This window comes from Delphinus delphis, chromosome 1 (assembly GCF_949987515.2).
Source record: "Delphinus delphis chromosome 1, mDelDel1.2, whole genome shotgun sequence".
NCBI lineage: Eukaryota > Metazoa > Chordata > Mammalia > Artiodactyla > Delphinidae > Delphinus > Delphinus delphis.
Window position 1 is genome coordinate 41,921,314 of NC_082683.1, and position 20,164 is coordinate 41,941,477.

At 40.8% G+C, this 20,164-nt stretch overlaps 1 protein-coding gene across 1 annotated transcript in view; it reads right to left on the reverse strand.

Moving 5' to 3' along the window:
* Window positions 1–17,109, reverse strand: part of FAF1 (Fas associated factor 1) — a 497,005-nt gene extending 479,896 nt beyond the window's left edge. The window contains exon 1 of the mRNA XM_060021798.1: window positions 16,648–17,109. Within this exon, the coding sequence (XP_059877781.1) occupies window positions 16,648–16,692 (45 nt within the window). The 5' untranslated portion in view covers window positions 16,693–17,109. The remainder of the gene's footprint in view (window positions 1–16,647) is intronic.
* Between the last annotated feature and the right edge of the window lie 3,055 nt (window positions 17,110–20,164).

Consider the following 20,164-nt stretch of genomic DNA (forward strand, 5'->3'; position numbering starts at 1 on the left):
CTTGTTAAATGTTTCTTGCAGTTTGTCTATTCTATTTCCAAGATTTTGGATCATCTTTACTATCATTATTCTGAATTCGGTAGACTGCCTATTTCCTCTTCATTTGTTAGGTCTGGTGGGTTTTAACCTTGCTCCTTCAACTGCTGTGTGTTTTTCTGTCTTCTCATTTTGCTTATCTTACTGTGTTTGGGGTCTCCTTTTTGCAGGCTGCAAGTTCGTAGTTCCCACTGTTTTTGGTGTCTGTCCCCAGTGGCTAAAGTTGGTTCAGTGGGTTGTGTAGGCTTCCTGGTGGAGGGGACTAGTGCCTGTGTTCTGGTGGATGAGGCTGGTTCTTGTCTTTCTGGTAGGAAGGTCCACGTCTGGTGGTGTGCTTTGGGGTGTCTGTGGCCTTATTATGATTTTAGGCAGCCTCTCTGCTAATGGGTGGGGTTGTGTTCCTGTCTTGTTAGTTGTTTGGCATAGGGTGTCCAGCACTGTAGCTTGCTGGTCGCTGAGTGAAGCTGGGTCTTGGTGTTGAGATGGAGATCTCTGGGAGATTTTCGCCATTTGATATTATGTGGAGCTGGGAGGTCTCTTGTGGACCAGTGTCCTGAAGTTGGCTCTCCCACCCCAGAGGCAGAGCACTGACTCCTGGCTGCAGCACCAAGAGCCTTTCATCCACACGGCTCAGAATAAAAGGGAGAAAAAGTAGAAAGAAAAGAAAAGAAAAGAAAGGAAAAGAAAGAATGAGGATAAAATAAAAATAAAGTAAAATAAAATAAAATAAAGTTATTAAAATAAAAAATAATTATTAAAAAAATTTTTAAGTAAAAAAAAAAAAAAAAAACCAACGGACAGAACCCTAGGACAAATGGTGAAAGCAAAGCTTTACAGGCAAAATCTCACACAGAAGCATACACACTCACAAAAGGAGGAAAAGGGGAAAATATAATATATCTTGCTCTCCAAGTCCACCTCCTCAATTTGGGATGATTCGTTGTCTATTCAGGTATTCCACAGACACAGGATACATCAAGTTGATTGTGGAGATTTAATCCGCTGCTCCCGAGGATGCTGGGAGAAATTTCCCTTTCTCTTCTTTGTTCACACAGCTCCCAGGGTTCAGCTTTGGATTTGGTCCCGCCTCTGCATGTAGGTCGCCTAAGGGTGTCTGTTTTTCGCTCAGACAGGACGGTGTTAAAGGAGCAGCTGATTCAGGGGCTCTGGCTCACTCAGGCCAGGTGGGAAGGAGGGGCACGGAGTGTGGGGGGAGCCTGCGGAGGCAGACGCCGGCGTGACGTTGCACCAGTCTAAGGCGCACCGTGCGTTCTCCCGGGTAAATTGTCCCTGGATCACGGGACCCTGGCAGCGGCGGGCTGCACAGGCTCCCGGTAGGGGAGGTGTGGATAGTGACCTGTGCTCGCACACAGGCTTCTTGGTGGCGGCAGCAGCAGCCTTAGCGTCTCATGCCCGCATCTGGGGTCCGTGCTGTTAGCCGCGGCTCGCACCCGTCTCTGGAGCTCCTTTAAGTAGCGTTTTTAATCCCCTCTCCTCGCGCACCAGGAAACAAAGAGGGAAGAAAGTTTCTTGCCTCTTTGGCTGGTTCAGGCTTTTTCCCAGACTCCTTCCCGGCTAGCCGTGTTGCACTAACCCCTTCAGGCTGTGTTCACGCCGCCAACCCCAGTCCTCTCCCTGCGATCCGACCGAAGCCCGAGCCTCAGCTCCCAGCCCCCGCCCGCCCCGGCAGGTGAGCAGACAAGCCTCTCAGGCTGGTGAGTGCTGGTTGGCACCGATCCTCTGTGCAGGAATCTCTCCGCTTTACCCTCCGCACCTCTGTTGCTGAGCTGTCCTTCGCGGCTTCGAAGCTTCCCCCCTCTGCCACCCACAGTCTCCGCCCGCGAAGGGGCTTCCTAGTGTGTGGAAACCTTTCCTCCTTCACAGCTCCCTCCCACTGGTGCAGGTCCCGTCCCTATTCTTTAGTCTCTGTTTTTTTCTTTTTTCTTTTGCCCTACCCAGGTATGTGGGGAGTTTCTTGCCTTTTGGGAGGTCTGAGGTCTTCTGCCAACGTTCTGTGGGTGTTCTATAGGAGCAGTTCCACATGCAGATGTATTTCTGATGTATCTGTGGGGAGGAAGGTGACCTCTACGTCTTACTCTTCCGCCACCTTCCTCAACTCCTGCAGGACATTTTTTTAACATAACCCAATGCATTATCACACTTAAAAACCCTAAGTATTTAATTTCATCAAATATACAGTGAGCCCTGGCAAAATATCTCTTACTACATTATCCCATAATAGTCATTAAGTAATGTTTTCCTTTTCTTAAATACAATGCAGTGTAAAACGAAGTTCGTGTGTATCAACTTGGGATCAGCTTGCCTTAACTGGAATCAATTCTATTACTTTTGCCACTATGTCATTACAGTATCCAAGGATGTGAAACCTGCAGATAATGAGAGCCCCCTGTATTCATTGTACTACGCCATCTTACATAAGGGACTTGAGCATCCTCAGATTTCGGTATCTTCAGAGACTTCTGGAACCAACCCCCCATGGATACTGAGGGACAACTATACTTTAGTTTCAAGTCCCACTACTAGGACCTCAGGAAAATATCGAAACTGACAGCACTCCCCAAAATAATGCAAATTTACTTAGCATAGATATAGATACACAATACTTTATAGATACTGATAAATGTAAAAGTGAAGTAAAAAAATACCAGTGACAGGATAATCTCTTGCTGAAGTACTAAGTAATCCCAATAGAAACCACTGCCACATAGAACTTCAAGATAAGAAGTCAATGAATTCCAGTTTTTTCTTCTTTGATCCCTCTATTAGCCTCAGTAAATCCAGGAACACCAGAAAAACTTTGTTCTACTTTTTTGTGTTTCACAAAGCTACAACAGTATGAAGGAATCAAAAAATAACCGGATGCGTCTTTGATTTGTTTCTTTAAAAGGCAACCTTGTAAAGTGCACTACTTATTAATTTTTTACACTACTGTAGTCAGAATGATACAGGAAGGAAAGCATGTTCCCTCATGGGAGGAGGGGAGGAGATGACCCAAAAACCAGGCTACATACATGTTTACAATTTCTTTGAAATTTCATTTTCTATTTAAAATTCATGCAAATTTTATATTTACTTCATGATAATTGTTTTTAATTTTTAAAAAGCATATTTCTTTTTAAGTTATTCTAGTAAATTGGTGCTACAAGAAGATGTGCATATTTATTCTGTAGCTTTGATTACTCCTTAGCACACCCATTTGAGAAATGTGGATATATAAGATCATGGACTTGACTTTGGAGTAAAGCAGACCTGAGTTCCAAACCCAGCCTTGTTATGACTACTTGTCATTAGGTAATTACTTAACCTCTTTACACCTCTACTTTTTCATCTTTAAAATGGGAATACAACAAGAGCTATCACAGATTAGGTCCAAATTCAATCTGTAAAATGGGGGATCATCAACCTTTCACAGTGGTAAGAACTGTGAAAGATCAAATATTCCACCATACTTACTTGCAAGCTAACAATGCAGCTTGTTACAATTTCATGGATGCTGGACGAAGACTCAAGACATCTAGGTCAAGGACAAAGTACTTTATTAATCAGGGCAAGAGCAGCAGCCAGAGTGTCAGCATTTTCTAGCACTGGTTCCCAAGTCCCATTTCCCACAGGGTGACAGAGTGCTCCAGGTGACACCTGCACATGCAGTAGATCTGCATTACGAGAGGAACCTTGAGCTTAAGGAACATGAATCTTTTATAATGGACAGTAAGCACGAGGACGCTTTGCTTTGGAGGATCAAAGTATCTTTATCTTCCAGGCTGTAAGCAAACTTGCCCTTTGGTCTGGAAGGAGAAATTATCTAGGCTGGTTAACAGTCCAACACCCTTGAAAAGATAATCTGGAACAATCAATGTCTCTGTTCATAAGATGTGCAGAAATAGAAGAGACACACAGGGAACTATCTCCCAAAAATATCTACCCATTACTCCTAACCGTCTTCACCACTGAACACTCTGGCTTCTCATAAGTATGCCACTCCAACAGCCACTCTGATTAATCTGACAGAGACTATGACTAAATCCATTTAATTTGTCTCGTATAGCATTTAATTAGGCGACTATCAACAGCCAACAGGATGAGGCCAACCTTCAGAATTTATTTCATCCATGTTTCTCAGGGTTCCACACCCAAATAAGATGAAGAAATCTGATAAGTCATGAGGGTTTACCTCAGAAAAGAGAGTCTGACAGCATTCTCCCTAAGTTTCTGTATTAACCTTTCCACTTGGCCAAAAGCATTAATCCAGGAACAACAGAATGAATTAACAATTATACAAACTCTGCCCTGGCCCAGAAGGAAGAAGTGTAGGGCAATTTTATCAACCATAACAACTCTGGTCAGTGACTTGAGGCTGACCTGAATGCTTTCCAGGGCCACTTCAGCTAAAAAGTTAGGAACAAATTTTGAAATACCTATTCTAATTGAATGACTTCCCTCAGAGAGATAACTGTCCACAGGGTGCACATAAATAACAAATCAGAAATCACTCTGGGAAGCTTCCCCAAGGAACCAAGGATAGGCTCTCATTTTTGAGATATCTCCGCAGTCATGTGAAGGCTACAAGATCTACTGGTGGTGTTTACTTAACCATTCAAAGGGTGCAAGAGTCCATATTTTTAGGAGGGAGGCAAATTAATGCCTGGTTTCCACGTACGAAATACAGTCCTCAGGGCAGACACAGTGCACCTAGATAGAGTGGGTTGTTTACAATTGTTGGGTCCTTCCAAGTGGGACCTATATCAGTCTGGGAGGCACTGTCAACTTGTGTCCTAACATGGCCTCCCATCCAAGTGGTGGTCCTTAGGGTTCCCAGTTCAATTCCAGCAACTGAGCCTAGTCCTTGTTTTTGAAAGGAATTAATGAAGTTAATCTAAACTGTCCCATTTGTGCAGGCCACCAGTAATCTGCCCTACAGAATCTCTGAGTGAAGGCTATAGTATGGGGGTGGGGTAGGCATCAGGAAGTGTTGACAGGTGTTTTGCAAGAAGGTAAAAAAGCTGAGGGCCAACCCCTGGTATTTCCAATAGACCTTTCAGTAAGGTTAAGAGGAATGACAATCAAATAGCTATCAGAGCCCTCTAATGGGGTTTGGCAGACCCAGCAGTCGACTGAGTTGAATGTGCCTGCAACAGTTTGGAAGAGCTGTACCAGGCATTTTCCTTCCTAAGGAAGGCTTCAAGTTCGGTTCAGAAAAACAAAGAACGTTAATGTCTTTCCTTTCCCCGAAATTTCTGGGGTCTAAGGCGATCCTTCCCCAGGCGTCAAGATTGTTGCTTTACCTCCACTGCCACAAAATCATATGTCCCCTTCCAGTAGCTATAATTTCATCTTCTTTCAATCATCTCCTAATTACACGCAGGCCTTTTACCTGGAAATGTCAGGTGCAAGATGGTCAAGGGAATTTTCATAAAATGTACAGAAACCCATTTATGGTCCCTACTGATCCACATAAGCCACCATAGGGAGGCTCAGCAAGCAGTGTACTCAACCAAGTGGTCATTATCCTTATGATCTAGGACCATGTCAACCCAACAAGAAAACCCAGGTAGCTGAACCAGAATTCAGTTTAAATCCCCTACACCACCTTTTGGCAAGCTGCCACACAGAAGGTATATCAACAGGCTGGCAGTGAGTTGCTGCTAGGAGAAATAAAGAAGCATCATGCCCAGAAATGGTCAGGGTGGAATCCTGAATTTTCAAAATAGAGCTACATAACCTCCCACCCCTTCCATTCTGATCGTTACCCAGGAAGTAGCCAAGATGAAATGATCCCTTTCTGGAGATAGCTGCATTCAGTGACCAAACTGGCTTACTGAGGAGGAAGTTATTCCAGCAGTCAACATTTGTCCACATACCAAATGCCTGTGAATGGCAGAGGGCATGAAAGGCCCCTCAAATATCTTGACTATCAGCTCACTAATACAATAAAAATGGTGCAATAAAAAGTGCACCACTGCCAGACTGCAAATGGTCCAGAAAGCTGGAAAGCATAACACAATTAGTTTCAAGGGTCAAAATGGTGTAGCCAGTCAGCTAACTGGACTAAAAACAACAACAACACTACCAGAAAAAGTGTCAACAGCAGTGAGGCACCACTGATACCTCAGAGAGGGAGGTCAAAGGCCCAATTTATTTAATCTGCCAAAACAGGCAGGGGCCACATCCCATGTAATGTAGCTTCTCTCATTATATGGCAAACAGGTCAACTTTTGGCAGGAGTCACAAGTCTGGCATGCAATGGTACCCCCTGCATCAGAAATATAGTCTTTTACTTTACACACTTTATGACAGTTGATATGCTGTCACATCTGATACAATGACGGATCCTGGCAACAATGATGGCTCTGGGCAGTGCAAGCTCAATCAGAAGCTTGATTCCAGGGGGCTTCATCAGAGAAAAGGCCCTTACTGTGGGCATCTACATGAGTGATCCAGACAGTCTGATCAGCAGCTATAATTTGTTTCCATAGTTCACAGCTTCAAAGAAAGCAGTCTTTAATCTGCCAGTCTATAGTTTCCAAGTGGCAGACCAAATAGCTAGGCCGTTGGCAACATGCCAAGGGTCAGCAAAAATACAAGTTCATGAAGGAGAGTACAGGCCAGACCTATAAGAACAGCCTTGCGTTCTGTCCACTGAACACAGCAATTACAGTCATTACCAGTCTGCATAGCTGGTGCAAAGGCTGAACAGCCACAAAAGATGAGCAGACACAATCAGTTTCAGCTTGGCTGAACCACTGGTGAACCAGGACAAGGTTTAGGGAAACCTCAATAAATTGAGGACCTCATTGAGTCAGTGCCTTTGCTTCAGACAGTGAAGTTGGGAAGGAGGGGCCCAAAGGAGGGGCTGATCCACAAGACATTCTGTACCCCCATCCTCTTATCTCTCAGACAAACTAGTGAAAGTTCTAACAACTTTGCTTTCTGCCCACAGCAACTGCAAATTACACACATCTGTAAATGTCTGAAAGGAGGCAGAGCCTTCTGCCCAGCCAGGACAAATCTTAGTGCTAGTTGTTACATTGTGAGGAGTCTGAACTTGAGTCTGACTGACAGACTGGTGAAAAAAATTCCCTCTATCAGAGAGGATATTTGAGGGTTGTTGAGAGTTAGCCTCAACCAGAGGAATGTTCAGGCAGCTGTCTTTGAACCTACTTCCTGGTACTCAGTCTGCAACCACCTCCTTAATTCCTCCTCATTAACAGGCAAGGAAGTAGAGAACCACTTAACAATTTTGTCAACATGTTCACTACTAATTCCCATGGACTTCCCTCAAATTATTAACCAGCCTATAAGGCCCTCACCCTTCCTCTTCCAGAAACCTATGTTTCTGTCAACATCCCATCCTTGTTGCCAGAACTATTAAGAGCAGAGAAGGATCTGAGATTTTTACCCTACTTGCAAACTAAGTTAGAGCCTGTCAGTTTCATAGATGCTGGCAGAAGAGCTAGACTCCTGGGTTGGAGACAATGAACTTTATGACTCATGGCAATATTTGTAGTCAGAATATCAGAATTTTCTTGCACAGTTTCCCAGTCCCATTTCCCACAGGGTGACACAAAGTAGGCCAAGTGATACCTGCACACACAGTGGACTGTGTTACAGAAGAGGAACCTAGAGCCTAGAGAACCCAAATCTTTTAAAATAGATACTATGCATGCCTGCTCTTTGCTCCAGAGAGAGACATTACCTCTGTCTTCCAAGGCTGCTCACTATACAAATATCCTTGAAAACATAGTCAGGAGCAAAAAGTCAGTGCCTGTGCTCACAAGACATTACAGAAGCCACGGAGAACTGTATCTCTGGATCCTAAGACAGGGTCACTGCAGAATTTAGATGTTAAGAACCTAGCACAGGGACTTCCCTGGCGGTCCAGTGGTTAAGTCTCCCGCGCTTCCACTGTAGGGGGCACAGGTTCGATCCCTAGTCGGGGAACTAAGATCCTGAATGCCTTGTGGCCAAAAAAAAAAGAAAATTTTTTGAACTGAATAAAATTGAGAATATAACATATCAACTTAAAAAAAAAAAAAAGAACCTAGCACAATATCTGGCACATACAAATCAATCAAAAGCTATATGCTAATATTATTATTCCTTCCTCATTAAACCTAAAATAAAAATGCTCAATTGTGTTTCCATCTCACTTTAACTAGATGCCAAAGAATATCACTAAAATTGGCTTAAAAAAAAAAAAGTTCAACCACTACTTTTCCCTTGGGAGAAAGAGAATGGGGAGCCAGGAGGACACAAGAGACAAAACTTTCCTCTCACTAACACTTTTCAACTTCAGTCATTAAACCAGGTGAACTGCAGAGGGAAAAAAAACAGGTGACTGGAACCTAACTCTAATGCCATTAAGGTACACATAACCTGCAAACTTTTCCACTTTTCCTTACCACAACTTGACATCTCATTCTTTCTATCTCAATTATTCCTCTATAACCACAAATAAGTATAAAGACAGGTACAATTATTCTGTTAATTTTGCTTCTTGCAATTATCTCAAACTTACCTAGAAGTCAATGACTAATGATTTAACATGGTAAGCAATTTTTATTTGAAATTAGAATTTCTGCCTTAAAAAACAGTTTGAGAGTGAAAACATAATCAGGAAGAATGGCTAACATGTAGCAATTCAGTAACAGCATTCAAACTTTACAAATATGGCCTCAGGCCATATATTTTATCACATTAACTTACTGAGCACTCTATAAAAGCTAAAACAGAGTGTGGGTGTTTCGTACTTCTCTATAAATGGGTCACCTTGAAGTTATAACCCTCAATTTAATAAACTAGTCTAATTTTTATTCTCACAGTGACAGAGTTTCTTATTCAAAACCATATGTCAGAAAATGGTAGATGCTTAAAAATACATAATTTACAATTCTACTCCATTTACTTGTACCATAACAGCCAATATTCATAATATTTCTTCAAAAAATATTCACGGAGCACCTCTTAATAGATACTATAGGAACAGTGGTTAAGACCCAAGCAGCTGTTCACTCAGAGCTGACAGTAGGGAAAAGAAACATGTTAAGTGATTACTGACAATCTGATATAAGACTCAAAAGAGAAATTTTTGAGAATTTCAGAAACTTTTCAGAATTTTTTGAGAAATTCTCTTATTTCTGATATAAAAGAAATATGTACAAGATATATAAGAAGAAATGATTAACACTAACTGGGCACAGAGTACTGATGTTTTATAAACAAAAGGTAGGCAATAATTTTGAACAATAAATAGAAGTTTTCCAAAGAGACACGGAAAACTACGGGTTCAAACATGTGGAGTCATGAAACAGCATGTTTTATTATGAGCATCAAGTATATACTGAAAAACTCAAATTTTCCTAAGTCAAAAAATGGAAGAGTACTTAAGATCACAAAATCAAACAATCACAGGAATGGATGTAACCTCAAAAATCATCTAGATCAGTTTTTCTCAAGTGTAGTCCTTGGATCCAGCAACATCAGCATAACCTGGGAACCTGGCAGAAATGCAAATTTGCAGGCCCCACCCAAGATCCACTGAATCAACAATTCTGGGCTCCAGTAATCTGTGATTTAACAAGCCCTCCCACTTATTCTTATGCAAGCTAAAGTTTGAGAACCACTGATTTAGATCAAGGGTTTTCAGAATTACTGAAATTCTTGGGCAGATAATTCTTCATTGTCACAAGATGTCTACTGCATTATACAATGTTTAACAGAACCCCTGGCCTCTACCCACTAAATGCTATTAGCACCCCACAGTTGTGATAGCCAAAAATTTCTCTAGAAATTGTCTAATGTTCTCTGGGGAACAGAAATCATTCAAAGTTGAAAACCACTTATCTAGACCAGGGATCAGTAAACTTTCCTATATGGGGCAGGGTAAATATACTGGGCTTTGCAGGTCATGCAATCAACTATTCAACTCTGCTAATGAGGGCAAAAGTGGCCAGAGACAGTATGTAAATGAACATGAAAGACTGCCTTCCAATAAGACTTGCTGACAAAAAATCTGGTGATTTGGCCCTCAGGATGTAGTTTGCTGACCCCTAAGCTAGATAAATTACTTAAATTATAACTGAATGTCCTCAACCCCACTGCTGCCAACTGATTATCCAGACTCTATTTGAACACCTAATCTAGTCTAATCTTCTGTGTTCAAGTAGATATGGGTCTAAGCAGATCTACATTTTATAGACTGAATAACTGACACCCAGAAAGGATAAATGACTTGCTCAGAAAACCACAGCCAAAACAAAACACAAAAACAAGTGCTCTAGTCTGCCTAAGTGCAATGTTCTAACTGCCTCCTATAGAGAAGTAACCATGTGTACCTGTGAGGCATTCAAATGTTCTAACACTTTGCAGTTACTAAAACCTAGAAAGAAAAGTATTGATTTCAAAAGAAAGTATTGATTTCAGGTGGGTGGGGGACGTAGATAACTTTATCTTAAAAGCTCAAATAGTAAATATCTTAAGCTTGTGGGCCATGAAGTCTCTGTCTCAACTACTCACCTCTGTCACTGCAGCAAGAGAGCAGTCATAGACAATAGGTAAATGAGTGTGTCAATAAATCTTTATGTATAAAAAAAGGCAACCAGCTAACAGGCTACAATTTCCTGACCCCTGAACTACAGAGTCCATAAAACCTGTCTGGCAAACAACAGGCATCAACCGAACCATGCTCAACAAATCTGAAGTCTCTCCATTCCATGGCTTCTGATCACCTGTGAGCTTAGAAGCATGGCACTGAACTGGAATGGCAGTTTAGGAACGATCAGTCCCTCCCTTCCTCCCTTCCTCCTTCCCACCTTCCCTCCCTCCTTCCCTTCCTGCTGGCATGTCTGCTATATGCCAGGCACTGTTAATTTATTTTCTATGTAAGTTTTAACAATTTGGACAAATTTCTAAGTGGTGGGTCTCATTTTCCTCTAAACGTCCAAGCTATTTGACAAATTAAGCTAGAAAATGAACACTCTTATGTACACCTGGATAAAATCTTTGTTTCAAACCAGTTCATGACCGTGGACAAGTCACTTCCTTTTTCAGGGTCTCAACGTCCACGAAAGGAAAAATGAGAAACTAGAAATAGATGATCTCTGAAGTCCCCTGCAGAGAACAAGTGCATACTTTAAAACTGTCAACAATGGGGCTTCCCCGGTGGCTCAGTGGTTCAGAGTCCGCCTGCCGATGCAGGGGACGCGGGTTCGTGCCCCGGTCCGGGAGGATCCCGCGTGCCGCGGAGCAGCTGGGCCCGTGGGCCATGGCCGCTGGGCCTGCACGTCCGGAGCCTGTGCTCCGCAACGGGAGAGGCCACAGCAGTGAGAGGCCCGCGTACCGCAAAAAAAAAAAAACTGTCAACAATGAAAATAACAGCTAAAATTTATTAAAACACTTTCTATGTCAGATACCTGTTCTAATCACTTTACATTAACCCTTTTTTCATATGGGAAAACTGAAGCAAAGTGGTGTGAAGTAACTGGTCAAAAATCACAAGATGAGTGAATGGCAGAGCTGTGATTTAAATCTAAGTAATCTGACATCAAAGGCCATGTTCTTAACCACTAACTACTAAACTTTAATCTACATGCCAAAACCTTATTTTCCCAATGACCAACAATCCAGACACAAAACAATATGCTTTGTCCCTCTAAAAATGAAGGGGACAGTGAAGAAAGGAAAGAAAGAATACTAACAAGACTACTTTCTGCCATAGTTCTATCTCCTACCCAAGGTAACATCCCAGGAAATAAAGATGATGTTCCATGAATACTTAGTTTGGTCCCTCATCCACAACATCACCGAGGATACCTATCTGTCTGGATCGATACCATTTCTACTCGCAGTCTGGTATCCTCTTTTGTAGAAAATATCTCTTTGCGTCAAACTAAAAAAGAAAGAAGAGTGATTCACAGCTTCATTTAGAAGGAAAAAATGTAATGTAATGAAAGGGCAGAAATTACCTACAAGTAACTTACCAGTAGTGTCATGGAAGAGTCCATGCTTCAAAGAGGAGTTGATAGGCAAATGAAAACTCACTACATCCCATAGTGATAGTCCAATACATGTAAATGTACAAAGCAATTTAGGCAGCAAAGGTATTACTAGCTGGAAAGACCAGGAGTAGAAAACAAAGCCACAATTGTGTCATCCAGGATATACAACTGAAAGTAACATCAAAATCAGTGCCAAACTAGAGAAGAAATAAAGGTACTCTTAATATGTGACCAATGGAACTAGATTCAGAACGAATACTTTTTTAGAAAGGCAGATAAGTTTTGTTTATGATAAAGTCTGATAGAAAATATTACTACTAGTGAAAGTTATTTTTTCTTCACTTGAGTAGAGCTATGATCTATGTATCTATATTACCAGTAACAAAGAAACATAAATAGAAAAACATGAGACCCACATGTGACACTAATCTAAATGGGTACACCACTCATTTTGTTCCCAAAGGAAAATTATAAGTAAAAAAAAGTATCTTAGAGGAAAAAGAATTTACCATGGCATTAACTGAAAGGTTAAAGGGGTGGGGGAAGGAGAAGACTCATTTTTTTGTTCATCTAGACCCAAAGTAAGAGGTAACTAATTACTGAAATTATTAAATAGCAACCGCAATTTTGTTTGAATAAATGTTTTCACATCTGTAAGCAAATCGAATACAGTCTCAAAAGTTTGTTTGATCAAATGATTTTTGCTCTATACCTCAACCTTAATGAATTATACAATTACAAAAAGAAAAAGATTTGGAACTTGCACCTGAATGCATCTGTTATAAAAAAAAACTTTAAGGAAGAAGAAAAAAAAAAACCTCTCTTGATTCATCAGTGTCTGCCTGTTTTTTAAACCCAGGAAATTCCTTTACACCCCCTCCTGGTTCTGGTCAGCCAAAACTGTAGGTGTACTAGTCTAGTCATTCCTTTACCAGTAATATACTATGCTAACACTATTTACATTTATAGCTGATTTCTGTTGGACTATTCCAAGTTCTAAACTCATTTGCTCAGAGTGGAATTTACAAATTAATTAAACACTACACTGTCATTCTCTCCATTCAAACTTTTGGTGGTGCAGCCACTATGTAAAACAGTATGGCGGTTCCTAAAAAAATTAAAAATAGAAATACCATATGATTCAACAATTCTACTTCTGGGTATATACCCCAAAGAATAAAAACAGGGACTTAAAGAGATATTTGTACATCCATGTACAGCATTAATGATTCATGATAGCCAAAACATAGGGGAAAAGTGTCCATTGTCAGATGAACAGATCAACAAAATATGGTAAATACATAAAATGAAATATTATTCAGCCTTAAAAAGGAAGGAAATTCTGACACATGCTACAAAATTGGGGCCATTATTCTAACTGAAATAAGCCAGTCACAAAAGAACACATACTGTATGATTCCACTTATTAGAGGTACCTAGAGCATTCACATTCACAGAGAAAGAATGGTGGTTGCCAGGGGCTGGGGAGAAGGAAGAATGGGAAGTTACTGTTTAATGGGTAGAGAGTTACAGTTTTGCAAGATAAAAAGAGTTCTGAAGATGGCTGGTGGTGATGACTGCACAACAATGTGAATGTACTTAATGTCACTGAACTGGACACGTACTGATAAAAATGGTTAAGATGGCACATTTTATGTTATTGTGTATTTCACCACAATTTAAATTTTTTTCCTACTGGCAGCTGTTCTTACTTGGGGGAAAAAAATCTTTTAGAGGACAATTTGGAATATATTTGCTTTGTAATTAGTTCACTCACCTACAAAGTCTCAAATCTATCCCATTAAGTCTGAGCTGAACTCTTCCATCCACTACTTATCTCATTACAAGAAACCAGGCAATTTATTTTTTAAATTATAGCTCAAGACTTGGAATGTAGATGCTTGGATGATACTGGCTTCTTCTATAACTGGTCAAATCAATTTCCCTACCCAAAAGTGAAAATAGTAAAATTATGTTCTATTTACCTCATATGATTGTTAGCCACTCCGCCACTGATTTCAACAGAAGTCCTTTGTTTATTGAGTGGAAATAGAGAATACAAAATCCTTCTCAAAAACTTTCCCATATTTAGACATTGTATTTTCCAGCAATAATCAAAATCTTAAACTTATTTATTTTTAAAATCTAGTCACATTTAAAAATCATGTCCCTTTCTACAAGAGCAGCACTGAGCTCTCAAAACTATTATTAATTTTCACAATCATATGAAGTAAACAACATAATTTTACTATGCTCACTTTTGGCTGGGGAAATTGATTTGCCCAGTTATAGAAGAAGCCAGTATCATCCAAGCATCTACATTCCAAGTCTTGAGCTATAATTTTCAAAATAAATTGCCTGGTTTCTGATAACTGGATAAATGCTAATTTTTTAAAGTCAATTCTACAAAACTTTTACATAATATTTTTTAAAAGTAAGAAAAATCCTTTTTTTAAATTTTTATTTCATATTGGAGTATAGTTGAGTTACAATGTTGTGCTAGTTTCAGGTGTACAGCAAAGTGAAGAATAATCCATTTTAAAACCAAGTCCACAAGAATAAACTCATCTGGAATCATCATTTGTAAGAGGAATACAAGGTTCCTAAAGTACACAAAAGGCTAACGTGCTTGTGCATAGTTTTCTAAATAACTTTTATTCTACCAGTAATGTTCTCCTGCCTATTTGACAATATGCAATTAACTCTCACCATTTGGAAAACAATTGTTCGCTGCAGATGTCATAAGCTTTTTCCAATTTGTAAACAATTGTTCACAGCATTGCTATTGGTTTGAAGAAAAAAACTTATTAGAATGTTTTCATGCAATCAAAATAAAATCCCAAATGCTTGTCAGAAAATCTTACTTTGCCTCTGAATGCAGGAATCCTAAATTTCCAGACTGGCCGATAAAGCTAAGCATAATAATGGTCACAAATAGGAACTTCCCCAGCAGTCCAGTGGTTAAGACTCCGAGCTTCCACTGCAGGGGGCACGGGTTGGATCCCAGGTCGGGGATCTAAGATCCCATATGACACGCAGCATGGCCAAAAAATAATAATAATAATAATTGTCACAAATAATAAGAGAGCAAACAGCTACAAGTTACTAGAGGAAGTCAAAAGTTTGGTAAATCAAAACAAAGTTACAGTTACCTTAAAGCTTCTAATGAGGTAAACTATACTTTTTGTTGCTTAAAGCCATTCCTACTAGAGCAGAACAATTTTACAAAAGGATAAAATCATTCCTAGACATATAGAGTCCTTTATCACACAACTACATTCCACATTAGATAAAAGACTAACTTGAAGAATGAAAAAAAAGGTGAAAGAATTAGGCAGAAAATCTCAGGCCAATCCTAATCCTACAAAGCACCAAAATCTTGTGGTCAACTTTTATTTTCAGAACTTCCTTCTGTTTGAGTTTGAAAGTTACAGTATAATCAAATGCAGATATATGCATATTCCTAATGTAGCAGATATGACTTGAATAATTAAATGAGCAAACTCTGGAAATGGCCATCAGAATATTTAGTTGTAAAAATAAGTAACTTTAAAAATTAGAGAAAGAAAAAAGCCCAACAAAATATCAGTAAGGAAAAATATTGCCTACTATGCTAGCGTTAGACCATGTGCAATGACGGCAGTGTTAAAGGAGGGAAACGTCTGCCTATACAGAACTATAGCTTCTAAGTTAATGCCAAAATAAATGGTTAAAAATATCTCACTACAATATTTTCTTCCAACATCAAAAGGCAAAAGTGGTGTTTACAGGGTATTAGTTCTAACTCCAACTCTTTCATGAAGCATACAGCTCTACTTTCAAAGGTCCTCCCTAAAATACTTATATGCCAGTGTCACTACAGTTGAGTCAGTAAGAAATAATCTTTGCTCATCCTTAAAATTTCTCCTGGAGAAAGGACACCAACCAAGTAGTTCAAATCTGTAGAGGAAGGGAATCCACAAATATGAATTGGTAATTTATTAAGCTTGTGAACTCACTGCAAAGATACACTGATATATACAGTCTATTTGCCTCCTCCTCTTCCTACATCCCAAAGACTCCAATAAGGCATCAGTCTCAAATGTTTATTTCTCCCTCAAAACCAGCACAATGTCCCGCTACCCTCACCACCTCCTCACCATCATTCTTTTTTACTCTCCCCTTAATACACCACACCCACACTCCATACAGCACACCCTCCTCACAAACCCAAAACTCCTCACCTAAAGCACCTCATACTTAAAAGCCCCACACTTATCCTCGAATTCTACACACTACCTATAATACAGGAAACAATACAATCCACGCACAAAACAACCCGACAGAACACCCACTCACTCGACAAATACCATTCAAGCCGTACATAAGCCATTCTACACACCCCCAACATAACATAGTCCCCCACAGTTCACAACACACACACACACACACAGACACACACACACCACACTCACACACACCTCATGTCAGGTACCGTATAAAAACTCAAACCACACAGCACTGCAGTGCTCAAACAAACGCTGGGAAGAGGCCACCCTTTGGGCACCAGGAACCCACGAGGTTGGAGGTGAAAGGGTAACTGGGCCCGATACTTCACCTGAAAATCTGCCAGGATCATCTCTCGGTCCATGTTGGACGCCATGGCGGCTGCCGAGTTCCGCGGCTCCGGGAGCGAAGCGCGCACCCGGGCGGGAGACTGCGCCTCCTGCGGCCGTCTCCGCCGCCGCCGCCGTCGCCGCCGGGCGCCGAGGGGCTGGCGGGCGAGCCGGCGGGCGGGCCGGCGGGCCGGCGGGCGGGGCAGCGCGGGAGGCTAAGCGCTCATGCACTCGGTAACCTTCAGGCGCCTGGGCCGCTTGCCTGCGCCCCGCGGAGCCCGAGCCGCCTCAACAGGGAGGTTGGTAGGGATGTGGGTTCGGTCTTACTGTCGCCGGCCAGGATGAGGGCTGGTTGCGACAGCGCGCAGCCGGCTCCCTTCAACGGCGACAAGACCGGCGGGGGCGGGGAAAGCGAGCGAAAAAGCAGGCGGGCGAACGCCACGGCCGCCTCCGCCTCCTCCGCTTCCTCCCTGGCCGCCGCCTCCGCCCCTGGTTGGCCAGCGCCGAAGCTGTCGCACATTTTGCCTGTCATCGAGGTCGCAAAGCACCGCTTTGCGGCTACCACGTGACTGCCCTCCTGTCAGGCGCTGGGCGCGCGACTACCGGGCGGAGATCTGCGCGCCGCCGGCGGGGACGCCAACCTGCAACTGCGGCAGCTTGGAGTCCCGCAACAGGTTATTCCGGTTTGAATTAAGCAAAGGCCTCGGGGTACCGCCTCCCCGTGGCTAGGGCGGGGATTAGATTCTGCTCCTTATGTGGTTATATAGTAACACACATACACGTCAAGCCTCACAAACCAACTCAGCACACCGTCACATCCCGTCTAATAAACATTTCATAAATGTACATTTTCTCTGTTTCACCAAAATACAACTTCACATAGCCTTTTATGCTCAACTTGTCAAAGCCCACTTGCACACTGTCACACTCGATCCCAAGCCCTGACGCTTGCATCCTCAGACATTCAGTAACAAGGAATGGCAAGCAACCAGATTCCCACGGTAGTCATGGGGCAGACATGGAAGCTGAGAAAGGTGAGAATATCGATCTCGAGAAAAAGATGATCAGGCTTTGAGCCAAGAATAGTCGAAGACTATGTACAGTGAAGTGTGATAGTTTGTCATTCCCGCTGGAGGAAGAGTGACAGTAGAATATGTTCAACTTTGACTTGGGAAAATATCATCTTCTGGACTGAAATAGAGCATGAACTTGCGGTGGAAAGTATGTAAAATCCTGAAAGTGTGAAGTAAGTTTGCTGATTTTGTGCTGTACAGTTAAAACAGAAACTAGTGAAATCACCATATAGAATCTTTGTATTCCCTGAACAAAAAGAGCACTATGGTGTTCTAAAGATCTAGGTTTATTCTGCTTTTTTTTCTCTAGACGAAAATATTCTGGCCTACAACTCTCATGTAATAGTCTGTATTTAGACCAGAATGAGGTAGATAAGGAACAGAACCATACATAGTCACATGAATTGAAGGGTTTCTTGGTTAATTGCCACCCCCAAGGAAGTAATTCCAAAATATAGCACGAATATGAATTAAGAGGTAAAACAGAGTACCAGCAATTTAAGTGTGGCAATTCACTTGCCCCATTCATATATGTCATTCTCAGCACAAGGCAGGTGAATGATTGTCTCTAGTTACATGGCCAGGATTAATGCAGCCCTGCAAAGTTGAGATTTTTGTCTGTGATGACATGTGTGTATATCTCGGAGCCCATTCAAATCCAGTACTGCTTCCCTTCTCCCTCCCTCTTCTCCATCTGGAAATTAAAAGAATGTGGTAATACAGAAAGAGGGGGAGAATACACTAGACATTCAGGCATATGGTTTCTAGTACTGCTTTCCCAACTAATTAGCTGGGGGAACTTGGATGGGTCACTTAGACTCTTGACTTCAGCTTCTGACATGACTATTTCAGGTGATGAGAAAACAATTATGAAAATGCATGGAAGCATAAAATATTTTTACAAAACAAGCATAGATTTCATAGTCAGCATTACTAGGCTTGAGTTCTAGTTCTGCCACTTGACAAAAACAGACAAGAAACTTCTCTGACTCTAGATTTCTTTACTTCTAAAATGGGGCTTATAAAACTTATTTCACAGAGTGATTGTGATTATTGAGTGATACAATGCTTGTGAAAACTTTTCAAAACCTTAAACCATATTAGTTGCTATTACTTTGTATACCAGTTCCTAAATGCTTTTCTCAGGATCACCTCTTTCATAATATTTAAGCCAACAAGGATTCTTCTCCTTTCTAATCACTGCTGTACTATCTTTACAACACAGTTTAATACTCTGATAAATTCTGCAATTTTTTTCTCTAATTGTTTCATCTCTGCATGTTTTAATCTCTCCTCAAAGGTTGTAAGTTCTTTGAGATTATCAGCCATTTCATTTTATGTGTTTTTATATTCACAATAGTTCATAAATAGCAAATTCTTGGGTACATAACAACCAATGCCTTTGAATTTATTTTTATTGGATGTCTAGTAGGTACAGGTACTTCACACACCTTATCTCATTTAATTTTTACAACAACCATTTTACAGAATAAAAAACTGCTCTGATAGGCTAAGAATTTGCCCAAAGTCATGCTATACAGGGACAGACCTAGTATTCAAGGCTAGGTCAAAACTAGTGCTCTTTCCACTCACCCTGTTGCCTCCCTGCATTTTACCCTCCATAGTGTATAATTCCTGAAGAGACTGATTCTTCCCTATGATGTAACTATTCATGGTTGGATACCCAGAATCCAGAGTAACTTTCCACTACAGAGAAAGAAATGAAAGAAAAATAAATACTGAATTAAGAGAAAATTCGGGACTTCCCTGGCTGTCCAGTGATTAAGAATCTGCCTTCCAATGCAGGGGACGCAGGTTTGATCCCTGGTTGGGGAGCTAAGATCCCACATGCCTTGTGGCCAAAACACCAAAACATAAAACAGAAGCAGTATTTTAAGAAATTCAATAACGACTTTAAAAGTGGTCCACATCAAAAACATCTTTTAAAAAAAAGAGAAAATTCATTTCCCCAGAATTCCTTCCTTAAAGGAAACAATTTCATTCCAGTGTCAAAAACTGAGAGAATAAAAATGTAGAGATTCTCTGTCCATAAGCATGAGCAAAGAAAAATAATTTTAACCTATCCATTCTCATAGTTGTTTTACTGCATTAACTCATGGAGCTCAGTCTAATTCAAATATAGATCTTTTTCTCCAATCTCCATGTTCTTTGATCTTACCATTCTTCTTTTAAAAGGAATTTTATTTCATATTTTTTCAAATATATATAATAAAGTTTACTTTTAGTTATTTTGCTAAATTTTTATTTGAAATAATTTTAGATTTATATAATAGTTGCAAACATAGTACAGAATGCTCCTATTTACCTTTTTCCAGCTTCCTCTGTTACCATCTTGCATGACCATGGTACTGATATCAAAACTAAGAAATTAACACTGGCATTAATACTATTAATTATGTTCTAGAGACTATTTGGATTTTTATAT